General features: G+C 25.5%; 3 protein-coding genes across 3 annotated transcripts; all 3 read left to right on the forward strand.

Annotated features, from left to right (window-relative positions):
* Positions 1 to 2,453: 2,453 nt before the first annotated feature.
* On the forward strand, positions 2,454 to 4,564 carry Phum_PHUM288600 (male sterility domain-containing protein, putative; the record flags this gene model as incomplete). The annotated part of the gene is made up of 7 exons (XM_002426946.1): positions 2,454 to 2,678; positions 2,757 to 3,005; positions 3,092 to 3,347; positions 3,445 to 3,637; positions 3,739 to 3,978; positions 4,066 to 4,323; positions 4,417 to 4,564. 7 exons carry the CDS (start codon positions 2,454 to 2,456, stop codon positions 4,562 to 4,564), a joined length of 1,569 nt encoding a protein of 522 aa, XP_002426991.1.
* A 9,583-nt stretch (positions 4,565 to 14,147) lies between these two features.
* Positions 14,148 to 17,526, forward strand: Phum_PHUM288610 (uncharacterized protein; the record flags this gene model as incomplete). Its single annotated transcript, XM_002426947.1, has 7 exons — positions 14,148 to 14,345; positions 14,770 to 15,012; positions 15,108 to 15,366; positions 15,760 to 15,955; positions 16,049 to 16,291; positions 16,899 to 17,156; positions 17,391 to 17,526. 7 exons carry the CDS (start codon positions 14,148 to 14,150, stop codon positions 17,524 to 17,526), a joined length of 1,533 nt encoding a protein of 510 aa, XP_002426992.1.
* Positions 17,527 to 22,055: 4,529 nt separating this feature from the next.
* Positions 22,056 to 24,228, forward strand: Phum_PHUM288620 (male sterility domain-containing protein, putative; the record flags this gene model as incomplete). The annotated part of the gene is made up of 8 exons (XM_002426948.1): positions 22,056 to 22,253; positions 22,331 to 22,582; positions 22,657 to 22,802; positions 22,908 to 23,017; positions 23,101 to 23,293; positions 23,374 to 23,613; positions 23,701 to 23,826; positions 23,958 to 24,228. The coding sequence occupies 8 exons, from the start codon at positions 22,056 to 22,058 to the stop codon at positions 24,226 to 24,228; spliced, it is 1,536 nt and encodes a 511-aa protein (XP_002426993.1).
* Positions 24,229 to 25,346: the final 1,118 nt, after the last annotated feature.

Raw genomic sequence — 25,346 nt, forward strand, 5'->3', positions numbered from 1 at the left:
CCCTTCCCCCCCAAGACAAAAAAAATGTGGCGTTTTCGTACGCGAATTTTACTTTCGTTTTTTCTCCCCCTACCCCCCCTCCTCACCCCTTCAAAACAATGAATTTTTTAAACGCGAACTTAAAAATTTTTTTGTTCAACGTTATACGTTACGTTAAGAAAAAAAAGTAATAATAATAATAATAATGATAATTACAACGTGACGAATTCGTTCGTTCGTTTGTTTATTTATTTATTTATTTTTTTTTTTGCATACGGAAACGAACGTTCGGTTTAAAAAACAAATTTAAAAAAAAAATGCCTTATTAATTAAATTTAGACTATTACATATGTTGTAACAGTTTAAATCGTTCGAACGCATTTTTTTTTGAATTTTCCTCGTCAACGTTTTTCTTTTTTTTTCATGTCGGAAAAGCAAGAAAAAAGAAAACAAATGAAAATTTTTAAACTTACCGCGGAAATTCGTTTTTTTCGAGTCCGGACAGGGCGATGACGTCGTTATTGTTTTTCCATAATATTCTGACCAGATAAATCTCACGTTGTTTGTTTGTTACCGTTGAATATTTTTCTACATTTTTGTTTGTTTGTTTGTTTGTTGTCGTCGTCGTTCGCTTCAGATTATCTAAAAAAAAAAAAAAAAAAAAAAAAAAATGTAATAATTAGGGAAATCCAATGTTGAGATAAGATTTGATTTGTGAAAAAATATTATAAAAGTTAAAGATTTTTTTTTTTTTTTTTTTTTTTTCCCAATAACTCATTCGAATATATATAAAACAATTGATGACCTGAAAATTATCATTAAACAAATTTTGTTTGTTGTGTGATATGGTTGTAGTATTCGCGTGTGTGAGTGAGGTAAGGTTTTTTTTTTTTTTTTTTAATCAAATTATCATTTTTTTGTTTGTTTGTTTTTGTCGTCCTCCTACTCTCCTCCGAAGGGGGGAATGAGAAAAATGGGAAAACGCTAAAGTTTTTTTTTTTTTTTTTTTTTTTTTTTTTGTAAAGTGAATTTTTGATTAAAAAAGGGTAATTTTTTTTTTTTTTTTTTGTCGGGTCAGCAATCAAATTAATCGGATGATACAAACAAACAAACGAAAAATCACGATTTCAGTTTAGGATTATTTATTACCTGAGTTTGTTTTTTTCTTTTCTTTCTGATTCCGGGTTTTCGTTTATACTCTATGGAAATTTTTTCTCCTTTAGTTAAAGTTTAACGAATTTAAGGTCGTTTCCGGTTAATGATTTGTTCCTTTCGATGAAAAGTTTTGTTGCAATCATTCCCTGATACTGATCTGCAATAAAAAAAAAAAAAAATTAAAACATGAGTCGGTTAGAAAATAATAAAAACAAAAACAACGAAACGTTCAACGTACGTACGCGTGATTTTTTATGACAGAAAACGATCGAGTAGAAAAAAAACGTTAACCGGTTTTTAAATGAGTATAATAATAATAATAATAGTGGGCCGTCAAAGGTGACCCGGCGTGAAAGTGACCAAAAACGTCGTGACACAGTGACCGAAATCTAGGTCAGAGTCAGGTGCGTTGCAATGTTTCAAGAGCAACAAACGAACAAACAACGTTTGAAATAATAAAGAGTTGTTTCATTATCCGACGGTTATAATAATATTCTTTTTATAAATTGACTCGTGTGAGGTAGGTCATTGGTCTCCGATGATGACGTGGCTTACGATGATTGGTCGTTTTGTCAGGTCTCTTCGCGGGTCCTAGTTACGGTCCGGGTATCCATTCGTTATTTATTTTCCACACAAAAAAAAAAAACCTCCCCGGAAATGGATGGGGGGAGGTGGTGAAGATCGTATGGTAAGCATGTAAAATTGCGATGTTGTTGACTTTGTTTATGACGCTCTCTGGTTTACTTTACGGTTTTCGTATGATGCATATCATCATCACATGCGTGCATTTTTTTTTTTTTTTTGACCTAGAACAACTCGAAGACTTTTTTTTTCTTTTTTCCTTTTTCTTTTTCCTATTCCTATTGATGAACGACACACTTTGTGTTTTTTTTGTTCTTTTTAACCTTCAAAGGTAGTAATTGGTTTCTTAAGAGTAGACAGTTGTGTCGTTCTCCTTTGATAAGTTCTCGATGATGATATCACGTATCGACGAAATCGTAATCTCTGTAAAAAAAAAAATGGTGGGAGGAGTTAACACAGTTAACTAACCTTACACATCTTAAAATATCTTTTCTCTTGGATTTTTAAGTTTAATACATTGTAGTTAATCAAGTTTTTTTTTTTCTTTTTTGCGTTTCAGATAAGACACAGAGTCAAAGACATTATCTAGTCCGAAAAAAAAAAATAAAAAAAAAAAAAATCGAAGAAATCAGTTATTATATATAAATACAGTTTTTTTTTATATATATATATAGAGTTATTAATTATTGTAAATTTTTTTTTTAAAAATTATTATTTATATTAAATAATACACTGCCATGGCGACTCTCGCACAGCAAAATTTTACCCCAAATTTTAGTCCCGTCGCTGATTTTTATCACGACCGTTCCGTGTTCGTCACGGGTGGAACGGGATTCATGGGAAAAGTTCTCGTTGAAAAATTGCTCAGGTCTTGTCCAGGTATAAAGAAAATATATCTTTTGATCAGGCCGAAAAGAGGTCAAGATATACATGCTCGATTGGGAGAAATAATTGATTCACCGGTGAGTATAAACATTTTCTTTTTAAATAAATTCTAGTGATAATGATAATGTTAATATTTTTTCTCGTACCTTTTTTAGTTATTTGATAAACTCCGTAAAGAACGTCCGGCAGAACTTCATAAAATAGTACCCATAATGGGAGATATAACGGAACCTGAATTAGGTATTTCTCAATCCGATCAAAATCTTCTCATAAAAACGGTATCGGTCGTTTTTCATTCTGCCGCCACGGTTAAATTCGACGAAGCTCTCAAACTTTCCGTCACGATCAACATGTTGGGAACTAAAAGATTGGTAGAACTGTGTCACAGAATGTTAGGCCTCGAGGTGAGTTCTTTCGGTCACCCGAAAACCGTGACGTGGAGAAAGAAAACAAAAGGAAAAAAATAATAATAATAATATTTGGCTTACAGGCTCTCATACACGTTTCTACGGCGTATTGTAATTGCGACAGGGGAGAAGTGAGAGAAATCATTTATCCTCCTCCGTACGATCCGGAAAAAGTCATAGAATGCGTCGAATGGATGAACGAGGATTTGGTCGACGTCATCACTCCAAAACTCATCGGAAAAAGACCCAACACGTACACGTTCACGAAAGCGTTGGCAGAAAACATGTTGATGAAGGAAAGTGGCAATTTACCTGTTGCCATCGTCCGACCTACGATAGGTAATCATCAATCGAAATTGAATTTTCACTCGTTATCTCGCATAGATAAGGAAAATAAACTTATCTTCTCCCTTGAATTGTTTTCATTTTCATATAGTTTTATCTTCTTGGAACGAACCCGTTTCCGGATGGGTCGACAACTGGAACGGACCGACTGGACTCGTGGCAGCTTGCGGTAAGGGTTTGTTTAGAGCGATGCTCTGCGAAGTGAACAGCGTCGCGGATTTAGTTCCCGTTGACGTTGTTATCAATTTGATGATCGTCGCAGCCTGGAAAACTGCCACTTCAAAGTGAGTGGCAATTCAATTATTATTATTATTATCTATCTATCTATTCTTTATCACTAACTATTACGTAAAACTAAAGTACCTTTTTTTCCCCACATACGTAGATCTATAGAAGTAAGTGTTTACAATTGTTGTACCGGCATGCAAAAACCGATAACGTGGGGATCTTTCATTTACCAATGCATTCACAATCTTCAAAAAAATCCCCTGAGCGGTGCTTTCTGGTATCCGGGAGGAGATTGTTTCAGTAATAGATTGATGCACAAACTCGTCGTTTTGTCATCACACGCTTTTCCAGCTTATTTTCTAGATACGTTTTATAGGCTTGTGGGAAAAAAACCAATGTAAGTAATCGTACGATTCGCATTGTTTTACAAAAAAAAAAAAAAAAAAAAAAAAAAGGTTTCATACCTTAATCGTATTATTCGCAGAATGGTTAAAATGTATCAGAAATTAGAAAAGGCGAGACAGTGTTTAGAATATTTCGGTAATCAAGAATGGAGATTTAGAGATGACAACGTTCAAGAATTGAATTCGATTTTGTCGCCGGAAGATAGGAAAACGTTTCCGTTCGACGTGAGTCAAATCGATTGGCCCAAGTATCTTCAAGATTACGTTTTAGGAATCCGAAGATTCATATTCAAAGAAAATCCTTCGTCGATTCCAACGGCAAGGAAAAGCATACAAAAGTAAAAATATTTTCCTTTTTCCTTTTTTTTGGGGGTCCGCACACTTCACTTCCTTCCCATTCAATTATTGATTTGTTTGATTTGTTTTTTCAGGTTGTATTGGATTCATCGATTAGTTCAAATTTGTAGCCTCATGTTCGTATTAAGAGGTGTTATAATGAGATCGTCACAGGCTCGACGACTTTGTTTATTCGTTATCGATGTTTTCCTACGCGTCTATAGAATGATTCCAAAATTTTAGTCCATAAAAGAAGAAAAGAAGATCTTATTAATTTGTATCGTCGTTTTGTTATCATCGTCGTCGTCGTCGTCGTCGTCGTCGGCCGCCATGATAAAATCAAAATTCACATTCATCGTGATGTCGTTTTCCCGTGTTTGTCGTCGTCAACATCACCATCACCATCATCATCACCGTCATCACCATCGTTCACGTCACGGTCATAATAATAATAATTTTTATTATCACGTTCAAAATCATCGTCACCATCATCGTCACCGTCGTCGTCGTCGTCGTCGCGTTCATAATCATCCCCTTATATTTGAATCTTCATTGTTGAAAAAAGTAAAAACTAGAAAAAAAAAAAAAAAAAAAAAAATTAAATTAAAATTTTTTTTTTTTTTTTTTAAATTTATCGAATCTTAAAATGAAAAAAATAAAAAAAAGTACTAATAATGATAATAATAATAATAATAATAATAATAATAGTAATTAAAATTTGCAATTTAAATAAATAACGTGTTTTGTGAGAAAAGAAAAAAAAAACAAAAAAAAAAAAATTAGAAAATAATAATAATTCGAGTAATAAATTAGCCCGAACGAAAAAATTTTTTTTTTTTTTGTAATCCGCTTGAAAATATTATTAATAATAATAATAATAAATATTTAAAAAAAAAAAAAAAGTTTTATAAAAATAGTATAAAAGTTTTTGGATTGTTAATTATTTAAAAAAAAATTATAAACAATAGATAATTGTTTATCCATATATATATATAAAATCGTTTTTAAATGCAAAATTAAAAAAAAAAAAAAAAAGAAAAATTAATAATAATTATTTAACGACAACCCACGTGTTGCGCACGTGTTGTTAAAGATTTTTTTATTAACAAAAGAAGTAAATAAAATTTAAGTAAAAAACATAACATTACGACAAAAATATTCAAACAAAATTTTTTTTTTTTTAATCAGGTTGGCAACATTTTATTGCCATTATTTTTTATCGTAAAGTTTTTATTATAAATTTTTAATTTTAAATATTATTGATACTATTATTATTATTATTATTATAATTATTTATAACGATTTATTATGAATTTGAAATACACTCACACACACATTCACACACATATGTAGATATGTATGTATGTACGTACGTTTATCCATGTAAAAAAAATTGTTTATTACCAGCTTACAAAAAAAAAAAAAAAATTTAAATAATAATGATAATGATAATTTGCTTTATATATAAATATATATATACAGACACGTATAAAAGAAAAAAAAAAAAGAAAAAAAAATTTTTTAACGAATATGTTTTAGTATTCAAAAAAAAAATCCTTATTTAAAAGGAAATTTTATTATATATATATATATTTATTAGGTTCGTATTTATAAATAATAATAATTATTATTATTATCATCATCGTATTTAAAACATTGATTCGCATTATTCAATTTCATATTAATTATTTAATTAATTAATCGATTAGCCATTGATTGATTTCAATAAACCTCTTTTTAATTAATTAATTTAAAAAAAAAGAGAGAGAAAGGAGGAAAGAAAAAAAAAACCGATAGGGAATTTTTTACTAATTTTTTTTTTCTTTCCTTATCATTATTATTATTATTATTATTATTATTATTATTATTATTATTATTATTATTATTATTATTATTATTATTATTATTATTATTATTATTATTATTATTATTATTATTATTATTATTATTATTATTATTATTATTATTATTATTATTATTATTATTATTATTATTATTATTATTATTATTATTATTATTATTATTATTATTATTATTATTATTATTATTATTATTATTATTATTATTATTATTATTATTATTATTATTATTATTATTATTATTATTATTATTATTATTATTATTATTATTATTATTATTATTATTATTATTATTATTATTATTATTATTATTATTATTATTATTATTATTATTATTATTATTATTATTATTATTATTATTATTATTATTATTATTATTATTATTATTATTATTATTATTATTATTATTATTATTATTATTTAAATTTATTGATTGCCCTAAAAATTGATTATATAGCAATTTTTTTTGTTTTTATTTTTATTTAAATATATTATTATTATTATTATTATTTATTTATTTAAATGAATTTTTAAAAGTAATTAATTATTAATCGATGATTGTGAATGATTTTAATGAGAAAAACTTATTGAAAAAATTTTAATGTATTTTTTCTATGAAGTTTAATAGAAAAATTGAGTCGATCGTTTTTTACTATAAATTTTGCTTTATTATTCTTTTCTATAAAGAAAAGGTTTTTAATTTATTAATATCAAAAAAAAAAAAATAAATAAATAAATAATTAAATAAATAATAAAGCAAATTTTTTTTTTTTTCGATACTTATCGATATTTATCGATATTATTCGTTGTACTTTTTATTTATTTATCATTAGTTTCATATAGCCACGATTTAAATATTATTAATTATTATTATTATAAAATCACAAACGATCATTTATTCAATTTATTATTATTATTATTATTATTATTATTATTATTATTATTATTATTATTATTATTATTATTATTATTATTATTATTACGAATTTAAACGTAAAAAAAAATATTTAATTATTGATTTTCGATCGATCGATTGTAGATATATTTTTTTTTATTATAGATTATTGATTTTTATTTAGTATTTACAAATAAAATTAAAAAAAAAAAATTATTTAGTTAATAATAATAATAATAAATTATTAATAAATGAATTCATTAGTTTATACTAATAATATTATATTATTATATGCAAAAATATAAAAAAAACCAAATAAACCGTTAAAATGGAATCACCTGGAAAATCACGTGGAATAATTACAAATTTTCTCATGTTTTATATATATATATATACATATTATATGTTTTATATTTTTTTTATTTATATTTTGTTTATCGTTTTGTTTAGTTATTTATTATTATTATTATTATTATTTATTATTTATATTAATATATATATACAAGCGATAATTGTTGTTATAAAAAAACCGTGACGATTTTGTTTTAATTTTTATACCCCGAATTTATATTTATATAATTTTATTTTGTTTTTATTTTAATATATACATATTACGTTTATATAATAATATGTATATATATTATTTGCAATAAAATAATACGGTAATGTATCCAGTATTATTATTATTATTATTATTATTATTAATGATATTATATATAAAATGCATATTGTAGTTGATGAAGTAATAATAATAATAATAATAATAATAATAATAATAATAATAAAGATGGTATATAAAATTATTATTCGATTGATTGATTATTATTATTATTATTATTATAATTAAAATTTGACGAGTCGTTATTATTAAAAAAAATTTTTTTTGTTTATTTAATTCTAACCGAACCAAAGATTTTGTTTTTAAAATACTAATCGGTTGTTATTATACAATTGACTCGTCTTTTAAGTAGATTATTTAATAGTTACAACAAACAATAACAAACAAACGAAATCCTTCGTTGTTTATTTACGCGAACGGGGAAAAAAGATATTTATTATTTATTATTATTATTATTATTTATTTATTTATTGATTTAGATAATTAATATATATATATTATATTTCGAATTTAAATTGAAATGTTGGTTGTGAATTTGTAATTGACAAAAAAAAAATTTTAATTTAATTTTAATTTAATTTTAATTTAATTTATTTACGCGAGACCTACGCTTCCGGTTGTAATTGTGACGTAGAAAATGCATATATATATATATATATATATACATTAGAAAACGAAAATTGTTAAATGCCATTTTATTATTATTATTATTATTATTATTATTATTATTATTATTATTATTTTATTTTATTTTATTTTAATGTTTTGAAATTAAAAAAAAATATATAATAAAAATATATACATTAAATTAAAATATATCGTTAGTAAATTATTATTATTATTCCTATCCAATTGTTATAATAATAATAACGTTTAACTTTCTAAGCATTTCAAATGTGAAGTAATAATAATAATAATAATGATTGAAAAAAAATTTTATTTATTTTTAAATTTCAATTTAATTTTTTTTTTTTTTTTTGAACGAAATATTAAAAATGGCGCGAATCGTTATTATATATATAATTACGTAAACAATTGATTTAATTAAAATTTCTCGGAAATAAATAAATAAATAAAATTTTCCGAAAGGTTTTTTTTTTTATTTACGTCAAATGTTGTTGATCTCATGCCGCATCATAAAAACAATTTTTTCGTTTTTTTTTATAAAAAGTTGTTTTTTTATGACGTTCATCAAGTTCCCCACTCCCCTCCCCCCGACGAAAACTATACGAATGGTTTTTTAAATTTTTATCTACGTCATAACTTGTTTTTTATTTCCACTCTCTTTCTTCTCTCGTATCGACCGATAATTAATAACAACAACAACAACAACAACAAAGTTGCTTTCGTTGAATTTAACAAACAATACGGTGAAATATTAATAATAATAATAAATATTAACTTACCGAAATGACGTGTGTCGTCGAAACTCCAAATTTCTCTTTTTCCTTTTGTTTCGATTTCCCTACTGCACCTGAAAAAACAAACAAAAAATTAATAATTTAATAAATTTTTTTTTTTTGGGGGGGAGGGGAGGAGTGCACTTATCATTGAAATTTTACGGGGGCGAAACCTTATATAATGTCAAATGCATAAAAATTCAAATATAAATTTATTATCATGGCCCTTATATACTTGATATTAAAATGTTTCCATCAATAATAAGGTGATATTGTAAGGTTTATTTCCGCGAGTAAGGTGATAATTTTCCGACATTTTCATATTATAAATAAAACCTCGATTATATTCGCATTTAAATTATTCATTAAATTGTTTATATTTAATGCAATAAACGATTGAGAAGTGAATGATGACTATCGACCATTTGAAAATATATTTTTATTAACACATGTTGTGATTTTCAACGCAATAATCATCATTATTAAATAATTGGAACAAAATTTAAATCGATTTGTGTTTCTGATTCGGATTTCCTGTAAAACATAATTTTTATTAAAACAAATTAAATATAATTAATTCGTATTGATTCACCCGAGAGAGAGACAAAAAAACAAACACAAAATTGTTTGTTTTTTAAAAAACCTTTTGGCAAAGCAGAAGAATAACAACAAACAACAAACACATGAAAATATGATTTAATCGATAATAAATAAATAAATATTATTCCTTATTGGAAATAATAACGACGTTAAATTAAATATCGTGACTAATTAACACTGTAAAAAGCGAATAAAACGTTTTTTAATTGTTTCAATAATTTAATAATAGTTCATTACGAATGAAAGAATTACCAAAATCGTAAAATTTTACTACCACCACCACCACCACCACTACTACTACTCTTGAAGAAGTCATCATTTACATACTCATTTATTAAAAAAAAAATTTTTTTATGTAATTTTATAAACTTTAACCGCAATCCAATCACGTAAGTCAAAAATATAAATGATCACGTTTTAAACCCCTCACCCACTTGCCCCCCCGGTAAATCCGAAAATATCGAAGAATCAAACAAATCCAAACTGTCAATAATTTTGGATTAATAATATGGAGGAAAAAGAAAAAAAAATTCGTTTGTGATCACACTAATCAAAAATCAATTACGTCAATATACACGTAAACTATATTATTATTATCGACTGATAAGAAGAAAATTCTACCTAATTAAACTTCTTACTGTTTCGAATATGAATTAAATTCCGTTGATTTAAATCACTCCAGGCAATTTTTTTTACTCACGACAACAACAACAACAACAACAAAAAATTGAATTAACCTAAAACACGTTAAATTTTTTTTGTACAAAACAAACACCACGGTTCGATCCTAGAATTTTTTTCAAAAAAAAGTTTAAAAGGATATAAAATCACATTGAAAATCCATAAATAAATAAATAAAATCGAAAGTCAATGTTAATTCGTTATTTAAAATACGCGTCATTACTTTTTACCCTTTTAAAAAATCATTTCAAGGAATTATTAATAACGTATAAAAAAAATGAATTTGTTTATAAAAAAAAAGATGACAGAACTAACACATTACAAAGAAAATTACTTTGTTTTTTTCGTTTTAATCCCTTTCATATCTAATCCTAAACTTTTTTTAAAACCACGTTAAATCTCGTGTTATGATTACGATGATGATGATGATGATGATGACTCAATAAGAAAAAAAATTAGTTCATAAGAATTTCATAATTTTACACGACGAACGAATTCATAATTAAATCTATTTGTCATAGAGTAAAAAAAAAAACAATTTTTTCTTCGAATAACGCGTAAATAAATAACAAATTAAACTTTTTTTTTTTTTGTTTAAATTTACTTAAAAATGAATTTAAACTTACTCGAATGATAAATTTTAACCGTTGATTTCTCTCTCTTTCCCTCTTTCTTTCTTTCTGTGTGCGTTTATGTAATAATTTTCAAAATTTGGATAAATGTAAATCTTCTCTCATCAATAATCATCGTTCTGAAAAAATTAAAATGATTATTATTATTACTGTAAAAAAATTTTTTTTTTAAAAAAATCATTCAAGGTTTTTTTTTTTTTTTTCTCCAACTTTAAAAAGCTTAACACAAAAAATTTAATAAAATTTTTTTTTTTGTTTTGTTTTGATTAATCATATTTTTAAGGTTATCCATGTGTTTATTTAATAACATAATTTTTACATTTATTAGTTTTGCTTTTATATTACTTTAATTAAATTAACAAAAAAAACTCACCGAATTGGTGAGTAATGGTTCGTTGCAAAAAATGGAAAAAAATTGTTTTTTTTTTTTATTTATTTACTGGAAGTACTTTAAAAAAAAAACAAAATCGAAAAAGTTATTTACCTCGTTCGATTTCAAGGTTTTTCTTTTTTTTTATACTTCTCCAGACATTAAATTTATAAAAATAATAATAATAATAAATTTTTTTTTTTGAATTGATTACGAGTTTGTTTGTCATTGACCAAATTTAATTCCTTTTAACAAATTTTTACCTAAAAGATGAAAGCGAATCGAGCGATGATACGAATTATTAATTATTTTATTTATTTACTGGAATTAATTAATTAATTAAAAATAATTGATAACATTATTTAATCGTATCCTGTTTTAATTCAGTCAATAAAAAATTTTTTTAAAAACTAAAACAGGTTTAATGGGTGTAAGAAAAAAAAAATTTACGAACGTTTTCGGATAACGTAAATACAGGTTTTACATTTTACGTCATTGTAATTTCCCGATTTTCCTATAAATGCGGGGGATCACCATTGACCTTCAAAAAAAAATTAATTTTTCGTAATTGGGGAACGATGAAGAGTAGGGGAAATCCCCTTTAGTCAAACTATTTAAATTGTATTTGTGATATTTTACACGTCGTTTGTTTAACTTTCCATTGGTTTTTTTTTTTCAAATAAAAACTTTTTGTTGTAAATCGAAACATGTTAAAAAATAAATCATTCACGATTCGAAATAGCACGATAGTTTTTAAAATTATGTTTGGATTTCCTGTGTCAGGAAATGACTTGTTTCTAGGCCGTGTTTAGAAAGTTAGAAAATACTTAAAATTTCATAAAAAAATGTTTTTCTAATATTGTTTTTGACTGACCGAATTCATTAAATTCATTTTTTTTTATTAGAAAAAAAAAAAACTTACGGTTAATATTAAAAATCGGTGCTTATTCCTTATGTTTCCGTTAAAAAATTTTTTTTTTTTTTCTATCCAACTCGCCTTCAACTGTTGTAATAATTTATTTATTTGTATACCTGAAAAATAAAAATAAAAAAAATATAAACAATAAAGGTCTTTCCGTATATTACAAATTTATAATATTTCGTTTAGGTTATTAAAAGTCAATGTTTCGTTTATACTTGAAAAAAAAAAAAAAAAAACTTGTTTAAAAAATTTAAAATTATTTACAAAAAACCACAAATGAGTAAATTTTTTTTAACATGTTTCCATCGATTCTTCTTTTTATATAATCGAAAAAAAATTATTTTAACGAAAATGTTTCAAGTAATTTTCTTATTATTATCGAATAGAAAATTATAAAAATTATTATATTTTTATTACTGTAATTAAAAAAAAAAACTGAATGCATTTAGGAATTTTTCATTGTTCAATTTCTATGAATTATATAAAAAAAAAAAAAAAAACAAGATTTTATAAAAATCGATTAATTGTTTCATACGAAATTTTACTTCATCGTACATGTTTTTTTTTTTTTTAACTGCACGTAGCAGAAATAAAAACGAACGTTAAAAAAAATTATTACTGAATAAAATGCCGTGAGCATTTTTCAACCACAAAAAAAAAATTTTCCACTAATAAAATATTCTCCAGTACATCTCATGTCAATGTCCTCTTGTCGTATGTAAAACTAAACTTTAAATGGGGAATTTTGAATACGTTTAAAAAAAATTTTTTTTTTTTCTCGTATTTTCACTTCGATTACTTTTACTAATAAATATTTATTAAAATGATTCCATACCCGAACAATTCCAAATTGTAGATTTTCGTTTATTTTTATTCCTTTTTGTTCTCGAAATCTCAAACATTAAGTAAAATTTTTCTTTTTAATATATATTAACGTTAAATAATTATTCAAACCTGAAATTAAAAAAAAAATTATTATTATTATTTATAAGGAATTTTACGTTTTTTTTTTTTTTTTGAATTTTTTTTCCTCGGAATCATGCAAGATTTATTTTTAAAGTTTTTTTCGTACTACTTTCCAGTTCTCTTACAAAAACTGGAATAATTTCCAACCTCTTGTTTCAGCTTTCATTTTATCGTTGAATTTTTATCATGGTTTTTGTTGACGTAAAGTTTTTCTTTGTTGATATAAAAACTTCTCTCTCTTTTTTTTTTTTTTTTTTTCATTCAAACCATATCCAATTCTCATAAATCTGATACTAAATTTTGATAAGAATTTGAATTAAAATCTCATAAATGTGTCACTAAAGTTTCAAACCTTAACGACTTTTCAAATTATTAATTAAATATTATAAAATTAATTTAATAAAAAAAAAATGTCTACGTATTATTTGATGAAAATTATAAAGACTAATTTCAAAACTACAAAAAAATTAATTAATTTTTTTTTTTGTAATATGTTAATATATCTCAGGAAATAAAATAAAATTTTTTTTTTTTTTTATGCGTAAATATTTATTGAAAAAACCTTAAAATACTTGCCTTTACCGAGAAACATCCCTGCAGTGGTAGTAGTAGTAGGAGTACCGGGACCGGTAATTCGGAGTGGGGATAATTCTCATTTGCCAAACTCCTACCATTTTCTCAGAGGAAAGAAAACTTTATCTACCGATGAGAGAACAATTCAGTCAGTCTTTCACAAAGCATTAAGTTATAAGTTACATTAAGAAAATTTGTTTTTATTTACCTTCGTTTATTTATTAGTGTCGTTATCGATAAAAAGCGTTTTTATAATTCAGTTGATTTTCTTTTTAAATGAACGAATCAATAATAATAAGTGATAATAAAATGAAGGAAGATAGTCCGATTCAAAAATTTTTTACCGGGAAAAGTGTTTTTTTAACGGGAAGCACTGGTTTCCTCGGAAGTGTACTAGTTGAAAAACTTTTGAGAGGTTGTCCTGAAATTAAAAAAATATATTTATTAATACGGAAAAAAAAAGGTGTCGACGTTGAAGAAAGATTTAAAAAATTAATCGATGCCAAGGTAAGTAAATAATCAATAATCGTCTTTTGCCATCTGTAATAATTACCATTTTATACCACGTGATTAAAATAATATAACTATAGTAACTTAATTAATGATAAAAAATTAATTTTATTAACGGTTTTGAGTGACGTAAATGTTATTTATTAACCGTTTTAATCGCGTAACTTTTTTTTTTTTTTATAACGCACACTAATGTTTAATAAATTATAATTTAAACTATAACCTAGAAAAATTATTTATTTTATTAATTATTAATTATTCGAATAATTAAAAGAGAACTTGAAAATGTATTTACGTCATGAAGATTTTCGATGAAATCCTGTTTTTTTGTGATATCAATTTAAAATTAACGTTTACGGTTCACTCGAACGACTTGTTTGTATCCCGGTTTCTTATTTAGGGTAATTATGTTTAATTTTAGCTTTTTAGCCGGCTTCGTTCTGATTTTATAAAAGAAAAAATAATTTTTATGGAAGGAGATATAACCTCACCGGATTTAGGGCTCTCAGAAGAAGATAAAACGACGCTTAAAAATGAAGTGTCAATTGTTTTTCACTCGGCAGCTACAACTAATTTCGGAGCTCATTTACGTCAAGCGGTTGCTATTAATCTACAAGGAACGGAAAAAGTACTTATGTTAGCTCAAGACATGAAAAATTTAGAGGTAAAAATTTAAAAAATAAATAAATAAATTTTTAGAGTACTTGGTATTCACGTCGTGGATCTTCAATGTTTTTTTTTTTTTTTTTTTCTTATTAGGCGTTTGTTTATATTTCGACTGCTTATTGTAACGCTGTTGTGAGAGGTGTTACCACTGAAGATATTTATCCGTCATGGATTGACAGTGACGAACTAATCGAAAAAATGAATAAATTGTCGGATGAAGAAATTGCTGTACAGACAAAAGAATTTTTAGGAGGTTACCCTACAACATATTCATTCACGAAACACATGTGCGAAAATTTATTATATAAAAAAAGAAAATCTGTACCCTTGGCTGTGGTACGACCTTCTGTCAGTAAGTTACCATCATTTAATTTTTTTTTTTTTTAAATGTTAATCATTGTTTTAATAATTTAATTTATACTTAAATAATATGACCTTGACTGATTTTCTTCTCCGGAATGGCATGTTTATTTTTTTTCATCATTGAAATTATTTTAATTATTATTATTTTGATATCCTATAATTTTCAAAAGATCTTCAAATTTTTCCGACATTCTCTTCACAGTTTCTACTAAAAATAATACGTAATAACTTACATTATTATTTATAAATAATAATAATAATAATAATAATAACAAAGCATCAAAATTTACAATTAATATTTCTTTTTGCACGTGCAAAGTAGTTTGATTCTTTCATTGATAAAAAAATTAAGAAAAATCTTTAAAATTGATTTTTGTTTTAGTCTTAGGAACGTTAGACGAACCGTTTCCAGGATGGGTTGAAAATGTTCAAAATGGTGGAGTTGCTTTCATTGCAGGAGCCGGAAAGGGAATATTCAGAACGGTTTTAGGAGATAATAATAAAATTTCTGATATTGTGCCATGCGATATGGTCGCGAATTTGTCGATCGCAACAGCTTGGGATATAGCAAAACTAGGGTAATTGCATTTGTTATAAAAAAATTAAAAAAAAAAACTTTTAAAAATTTCAAAACTCACTCGAATAATAATAATAATTTTTTCTTTTTTCAGAAAAGGAAGCTGTAAAGTTTATCACTGTACTTCTGGATCGGATAATCCAATCACGTTAAACGAATATTGTAATTTGACAATTGAAAAAGTACGACAATTTCCCTGCTCTGAAGTTTTATGGTATCCAGGAGCCAAATGTAGATTTAATTTAATAAGAAATTACATTTTTGTTATTTTATTTCATTTACTTCCGGCATATCTTCTAGCGACGACTTGGGAAAAATACACTGCAAAAAATAGACCGTAAGTATATATTTATTCTTTATAAAACAACAATATGTTCTCTAAGTCAAATTTATTATTTATTTATTTAAAATGATGTGTACACAAAGGAAAAGTTTTTGCATAATCTTTTTCATTGAATGATAACTAATAGTTTATTGTACTCTCTCTCTCTCTCTCTCACACACAAACACGTTCTCTTCTTCGAATAATAAACTTAAACTTCACATTTAAAATGTCAATTAAAGTTTTGCAATAAAATGTAAATAAAAAAACAATTACCAAAGAGTAAGAAAAAGTCTGTGCTCAAAAAAAAAGACACACGGTTGACTCTCAAATTAAAAAATTATTGTTTGCTTACCAAATTCTTCAAAATTGAATTACACAATGTTGAAAGTTTTCTTTTTTTTTTTTTTTTTCAAGTGGATGAGTTTTTTTTTTTATTTATATATATAAACATACAATTATAATTTAATTTTTTTTTCTATCAAGATGAAACTTAATTTGAAACTCTAGTATTAGTGACTCTAAGCTAAAATGGAAAACTAAAACAAAAAAAAAAAAAAAAAATTAAAAATTTATTAATTTAATAAAACAAAATAATTTAAAAAATAATATTTTTTTTCAGTGTTGTTTCGTACCATAAAAAATTCATACGTGGCATGGAATTTCTTCATTATTTCACAATTAGAAATTGGTATTTCGACACGAAAAATACTAAAAAATTAGCCGAAGATTTATCCGAACAAGATAAAGTGTTATTTAATTTTGACGTGAAAAGAATTAATTGGCCCAAATATTTGGAAAAATGTGTTTTGGGAGTCAGACATTTCTATCATGGAGATTATCCCGAGACAATAGAAAAATCTAGAAATTTAATTAAAATGTAAGTTTAATTTATTATTGTTAATCTATTTAAAAAATAATTATTATTTAAAATGATAAAAAAATAAAATACGATTTAAAATGCTTTTATACTTTCTCAACCAATTGCTTATTTATTTTTGGACTTTCTGTGAGCTACTTTTTGTTCTATATTTTATTGTTTATTATTATTATTTGTTATTTTTGAACAATTTTTTAAATTAGATTAACAATAAAAAATTTTTTTACTTTTTAGGCTTAAAATCGTTCATTATGGATTATACTTTGGAGGATTTCTCTTTGTATTTTATTTACTTCTCACCTGTGGTGTACAGTTTTTAACTGCCTTTGTTGGTGCTGCTCTCACATTTGCATTAATATTTTGGCTTTGAAATGTTTAACAAATTTTGTAACAATTGTCAATTACAAAATACATCAAAAGCTAAAAAAAAAAAAAAAACAATTTAAGTATTTACTTAAATAGTATGTTTGCTTAAACAGTAACAATTAAATATCATTAGTCAAATTTCTTTTTAAAACACTTAATAATAAAATAGAAAAACTCAAAAATGCATTGCTTTAAATATGCTTAATCAGAAGATGATGGAAAGTTAATGAAATATAATTTCTATAAAAATATAATTCAAATTACAATAACTTTTTATTATATCAAAAGAAGTTAAGCAATGCTAAATAAATAATTATTATGTCATGTTATATAAGCATGTTAAAAAAAAAACCTTTTTATTTTATACTTTTTAAATAAATCAAATGTATATACAGTATCAGGTCAAGGTTTACTAATTTATATACAAGGTATATAAGGTACTAATTTATATACACATATATATATACTTCTCATTTAGTTTTTATCATATTGTAGAATTATTATTTAAAAAATTGCCCAAGTTATCTTATTGTAATATAAAGACTGATTTTATTATTAAATACAATTAATTATTTTATAAAAATTATAGTTATTTAACATATTTTATAAATGATTAATTTATTTTTAAAATAAAATTGTAGATGTTTAGAAGATGTATATAGAGTTTCTTTTCTTCAAATAAGTAAAATTGATGAAAATATAAAAAAAAAAGTAATTTTAATAAAAAAAAATTGTAATAGTTATACTTTTTCTTAAAAAATCAGTCATTTTTTTTTCATGATATACTTTTTGCAATATTGATTTATATTAATGACTGAATTATATTCAGTATAATGAATATATGAATTATATATCATTGTTTAATTTGTATAAATCTTATTATATATATATATATATATATATATATATATATATATATATATATTGTCAAATAATTAAAAAATAATTGATTACTTTATTTAAATACATTTTCATAAACAATTTTTACCAAATTCTATTCAATCTCTTTCGGTTTCTTGCCAATACTAATAATTTTTTTTCTAGAACATTCCTCAGAATGCTACTGTGCAATTAAAAATTATTAAGTATAAAAAAGTTATAATTAATAATGATATTTAGTTAAAGTAAATTACATTTCAAAACATAAAATCATTTTCCTAACCATTTTTTAATTCAAAATACTTTGAAACGATAAAATTTACCATAAAAAAGTAATAATTCTTTTTTAGAAAAACTTACAAGACATGATCGGTCCGCCATTTTTTAAAAGAGAAAGAACTTGGTATCCCGCGTAAAATCGTTGAGGTAAACAGTGGTACCAACTTAAAATCTATTAAAAATTTTATCTATTTTATGTTTTACGTCATTGACGTTTTTTTTTTTTTTTTATTGCCTCAGGACGAACAAGTTTTCAAAAAAGAAAAAAAAAAGAATATTCCATTAAGCCTCAGAAATGAATAAATAAATAAATAAATAAAACCTGTCCTTTGTAATCGATTTATCGACTTGAAAAATATATATAAATTTTGCTTTTTAATACAATGAAGAATCATTGTCCTCTAATAAGATTTGAACAAAAAAAATATTTTTCAAAAGTCAACAACACAAATTAAAAATGAATAATTTAGAGAAAGAAAAAAAAAAATCATACTTTATTTACGTATTATTGCATTATAAATTTACTTCATAGATAATATCAAAAAAAAAAGGTTTTGTAATTCTTAGATATGAATAATTATCTAAAAAAAAATTTCATCATTTAACGTTATTAAATTTTTACCAGGTCAGAAAAAATTAATGCAAATTCAAAATAACAATTTAAAAGAAGAAAGAATTTTATAATTGAAATTACAAAATTACTTAAAAATAATAAAGTAATTATTAAAGTTTGTCATTTGTTTAACGTAGTACTACGTAATCAAATAATCACGCCATTAAAGCCGGTTTGTTTTTGAATTTGCCAGTTACAAGTGTTCAGTTGAAAAAAATCTTAGACGGCAGGTTCATCAATGAAGAAAATCAGTTACTTTTACATTTAATATTTAATCATAAAGTTTTTTAAATTGTTTTTTTTTTTTCGATTGATTGATTTCGTTCCAGGTAATTGTTTATTATTTTTTACATTTATAAATAATTTTTCAAAGTATGGTTTACCTAAAGTAAGTTTAATGAATTAAATAATTTTTTTTTTTTTCCCCTGTTTTCTAATGAACACTTAATAATTAATGAACAAATTATCATTTTTTTTTATCACTTAGTTGTTATTATAATAAACTTCAATTTCAGTTATTAAATATGAAATTTAAATATTTAAAATGTATTTATAACTACAAACTTTGATTATGCCCAAGTATTCAATGGTGGTTCAGATTTAAAATTACCAAATTATAAAATTCTATGATTTTCTATTTAAAACAAGAAAAAATTGACAAATTCTTGTTGTTATTTCAATAAATAATAATAATAATAATTTATAAGGTTTTCAAATTATTATTAATTAGTTTCAAATTTACAAAACAATTTTTTTCTCCTCATGCATTTCTGTTGGTTGATTTTCATCGATGAACATTTACATTTACAAATCATTATCGTTAATGTTTTTAATCTCATAAATTTCATTCGAAAACATTTTTTTTTTTTTTACCTTAAATTAAATAAAATTCACTTGGGAGTTGGTTTTATGAGCATTTTTTATGCCAAAAAACACAAAATAACAATTTTGAACAAAATTGTTGAAAATATAAGAAGGAAAAAAAAATACTGTTAACGAGTTAGAAAACTCATTTGTCGAAGTTAATTATTATTATTATTTTTTTTTTTTTTTAAATTATGTAGAATAAGTTAAGTGTAGCCAACTCGATAAAATTTATATATAAAATTTACTTTTCCATTTTATTTGAAATCTTTTTTCTTTTGTGTAGAACCAGGAAGAAATTATTTATATAGGTATAAAAAAAAATTGATTAATATTCTGGATTATTTATTATTATTGGAAAAATAATTACCTGTGGTTTTACACAGTGCCACAGGTACACTAGGATTTAGTGTAGTGCCTGTAACCTTGGACTTTTACTAGTTTCATAATCTTCTCTTCTATCCATCCACATTATTTATATACTGAAAAAAAAAAAATAATAGTAATAATAATAATAATAAATTAGTTATATATATTTTTACCTGTGTGGGGGATTTAAGCCAAATTTTAAAAAACATTTCTACGTCAAACAATTATTATTATTATTATGACGTTAAAAGGATCAACAACAGAACCGGTCGTCCTTTTATGATGAAAAGTGAGAGAGAGATAGAGGGATAGAAAGAGAGATAGAGGGATAGAAAGAGAGATAGAGGGAGAGGAGAGAGAGAGAGAGAGAGAGAGAGAGAGAGAGAAAGAGAGAGAGAGAGAGAAAAAGAGAGAGAGAGAGAGAGAGAGAGAGGGGAAACTCATTATAAAATTTCGGTTTTTACACAAGTTATTCCGACAAAAACAAAAATAAAAAAAAAATATTTAATAATGATTTCGTATCACGTAACAAATTTATTTTGTTGTGACTTGAATTAGTGCATCGGTTATTATTATTATTATTATTATTTATTTATTTTTATTTATGTATTTCGAGAAAAGATGAAGAAATGTCTTCTATTCGTTTAATCAGGTACGTTTTTTCGCCTTTTTTTTTTTTGCGTGTGTAAAACGTCGAGAAGAGATGTACCTGAAAGATACGTTTAATTAAAGGTCGTCGACCTCTCTTTTACATTCTTATTCCAGATTAACTGGAAAAAGAATGTTTGTTGCTTCGGTTTATAGTTAATTTTAAAAAAAAAAAAAAAATTTTCCATTCGTGTAAACATTGAAACGTTTATGGTTGTGGATGGACAAACCTTAAAACATACACGGATATTGAGATTTTTATCGTTTTTAAAAAAATTATGACGTCATAGTTCATTATCGAACGTGTATAGGACGACGAGTTTTTAAATATTATTTCCCATTAAAATTATTATTATTATTATTATTATTATTATTTCGTTAACAGTGTATCGCATTTATTTGCAAATGAAATCGAAGGTAACATTCGAGCTAATTTTAAATGGTATTTTCCAATTTAAAAAAAAAAAAAATTTTGTTACGTATAGGAAATTATTCGTTAGATCTTTTTTTTTTCTTTTTACTATTTATATATATATATATGTATAGGCGAGGAGTAGAAATTTTCATTTCCGTTATTACAATGGCGGCGGCGACAATTTGCCCAAGAATGAAAATTTCGTCATATAAATGGTAAAATAAGAAAAAAAAAAAAATATTTGTTAGCCTCAGGGTGGGTAATATTCGATTTTACTTCCAACGGTTTTTTTTTTTTTTTTTTTTTTCTGCATCGAGTATTTTTAAAAGAAAAAAACTCAACCATCGAATGATTTTGTAATTGGGGTTGGGTCAAACATCTTCGTTATTTGTTTAACGTATTTTTTTTTTTTTTTTTTCCTTAAAGTTTTAAGTTTTAAGTTAGTAGAAGGAAACGAAGGAAAAACATGTCGTCGGAAAATAGTCCGGTTAAAGATTTTTACGATGAGAAAAACATATTCGTTACGGGTGCCACGGGATTTTTGGGTATCGCACTCGTTGAAAAATTATTGAGATCATGCAACGTTGAAACCATTTATTTACTCATGAGGCCCAAAAGGGGGAAGGACATAAGCGAAAGATTGGAAGAACTCAAAAAAAATTTGGTGAGAATTTTTATTTTTATTTTTATTTTTTTTCGGCAAAGTAAGAAAAACTAAATTTTTTTTGGTTCGCGATTTAGATCTTTGAAAAAATTAAAGAAGAAAAAGGGGACGCGCCTTTTAGTAAATTGGTTGCCATACCTGGAGATGTCGGAGAAGAAGGTTTGGGTTTGTCGGGAACCGACCGGGAAAATCTCGTCAACGACGTTCAAATCGTTTTCCATTCGGCGGCAACTTTGGATTTCGAAGCAGGTTTAAGACCGACGGTAACGATAAATTTATTAGGAACCCGACAAGTGGTCGAACTTTGTACTCAAATGAAAAATATCCAGGTACGATAATTTATTCTCGAATGGAAAATTTATAAATTTATAAATATATAATGTAATGTAATGTAATGAAACAGGTATTGGTGCACGTGTCGAGTGCGTACGTCAATTCGAATCGCGATGCAGCAGACGAAATAATTTACGACATACCTCAAAAACCTGACGAAGCTATCAATTTGGTAAAAGGTCTATCGGACGAAGCACTCGAAGAATTGGAACCCAAGTTAGTTGGAAATTCGTGGGGGGGGGAAGGGGGGGAAATTTCCCTTTTGTTTTATTATTATCCGGTACGGTACCTTTTTTAAAAAAAAAAATTTTGAAATTGCAGATTTTTAGGAAATCATCCGAACACGTACACAATCACAAAAGCTCTCGCAGAACGCGAGGTTGCCGGATCTGCGGAAAAATTCCCGTCCGCGATTGTTAGACCGAGCATGAGTGAGTGCATATATGTATCTATCTGCTGCCACGTTAATAAATAAAACCCGTTTCGTAAAATTTAATTTTTTTTTTTTTTCTAGTCGTGGCAGCTTGGAAAGAACCAACGCCCGGATGGACCATATCGAAAAATGGACCCCAGGGATTTATAATGGGAGCCTCGAAAGGCGTTATAAGAAGGCTTCCGGTTCAAAAGGAACTCGTATACGATTACATTCCGGTCGATATTGTAGTTAACACGTTAATTTTAGCCGGATGGCAAGCGGCAAAAACGAGGTAAAAAAAAAAAAAAAAAAAGTTAAAATTGTTTTTAACTTACGTGTTTGGCGAAATTTTGAATTTTTTTTCTTTTCCAGAACGCGTGAAACGTTGATTTTCCATTGCACGTCCTCAACGACGAATCCATTCTCTTGGATGTCCGTCGAAAATAGAATAAATTTTTACCTGAGAAAATATCCCCTTAAATCCGCCGTTTGGTATCCGACTATGAAACTTTTACCGAATTTAACTCTTTTTAAAATCTCCGCCATCATTTTTCATTTTATTCCGGCTTTTTTTTTCGATTTCATGTTGAAAATGACCGGCGGACGAACTATGTAAGTTTCTTATTACTATTATCATTATTATTATTATTTTTCTCTCTTCCTTTTTAAACGTTTTGTTTGTTTGTTGTTTGTTTTCAGGCTCGTGAGACTTCATAAAAATGTAAACAGATCGTTGAATCGTTTAGCACCTTTCATATTTAAAGAATGGTTTTACGACAATTCAAAAACTCAAGCGTTGCAAAAATCCTTAACGGAATCCGATAAGTGAGTAGTAATTATTATTATTATTATTTATAAACAGGATTCCATTTGTTTGTTGTTGTTTGTTTGTTTGTTTGTAAACAAACTCTTGACACGCTCACACGATTTGTCGATAATTTTTTTTTTTTTTACAGAGAAACGTTCAATACGGACATAACCAAGTTGGTTTGGGTTGATTTTTTCGAAAATCTCGTCAAAGGTGTGAGAAGGTATCTTCACAACGAAACGATGAAAACTCTTCCGAGCGCGAAAACGAAACAGCAAATTTATTTCGTATTTAACACCCTCATTCAAGCCCTCATTTTCGGAATCATTTGGTATTTGGGTTCTTTGGCAAGCGGCAAAGGATTGTTGTCGGTCGTTTGGATCCTTCCTATCACTTACGCATTGTTTAGCATTCTGTAAAAAAAAAAAATAAAAAAAACAAATAAATTTATTATATTTTTTTCATTACAAAAAATTTTTTTTTTTTTTTTTAATTTCTCCTCCTCCTCCCCTACCCCTCCCCCTTTCGAATCTATGTTTTCTTATATGAGATTAAAATTTACGTGTATCCACCCTCCACCCCCACCACCACTTCTAAAACGATAATAATAAAAATAAAAGTGACGTCACAAAATCATTTAATTTTCGTCATTATCGATTTATTATATTATATTATTTATAGCATATAGTCAATATTATTAATTTTTTTAAACGTTAATAATAATAATGATAATGATATTTGAGAAAGTAGTGCCACCTTAACAAAAATTAAATTTTTCGATCGTATTGTTGTGATCCCAACGAAATCTGATCACCAACGAGGGCATCTGTTTAATATTAATATGATTTATTTAATGTGAACATTTATTTGTTCTCTCAACGTTCTAAGATCACGTTTTTCCCATTAAGTTGGATTAACGAGCAAGGATTATATTCATCCCTTAAGAAGGGGATGATTGACTAATTAACTTCTTCAAGTGCAACAGATGCATCGATTGTTTTGGTCTTCATATAAATAGTGGGCCTCGGCACCACATTTTGTTCTTTCGACATCCGTCCGTCAGTCAGAGTCTGCCTGGTTGTGTCTATCGCATAGCGTTGGGGACAGTCAGTGCATCTTAGGTTGGATTCAAGAGCATCATATTCTATTTCCGTTTACTTTACATTTAGTGTTTTTACTGATAAGTAGTGTAACTAGTAGTATATTTGGTTAATATAATACATCAGGTAGAAATTGTCTACTTATTATATTGAACATCCAAATCAACTGCGAGCATACTACAAATCAGCAAGACCGAGTTCCTCGAAGAACTAGATCCATAACAGTATATATCCGTCCTACGATTTACCGGGTACTATAAACTATAAAAAAAAATTGCGCCAAATTCCAGTAAAGAATTTCTCAATAATTAATTAATTAATAAAATAATAATTCCGCCATTTTGGTTTTCATAACAAAAATAAATAAATAAAGTGTAAACAATTAAATATAAATAAAAAATGTGTGAAGGTAGAAAATTACTATTGAGTAACTTTTT

Source organism: Pediculus humanus, genomic scaffold (genome assembly GCF_000006295.1).
Source record: "Pediculus humanus corporis 1103172107667 genomic scaffold, whole genome shotgun sequence".
Lineage (NCBI taxonomy): Eukaryota > Metazoa > Arthropoda > Insecta > Psocodea > Pediculidae > Pediculus > Pediculus humanus.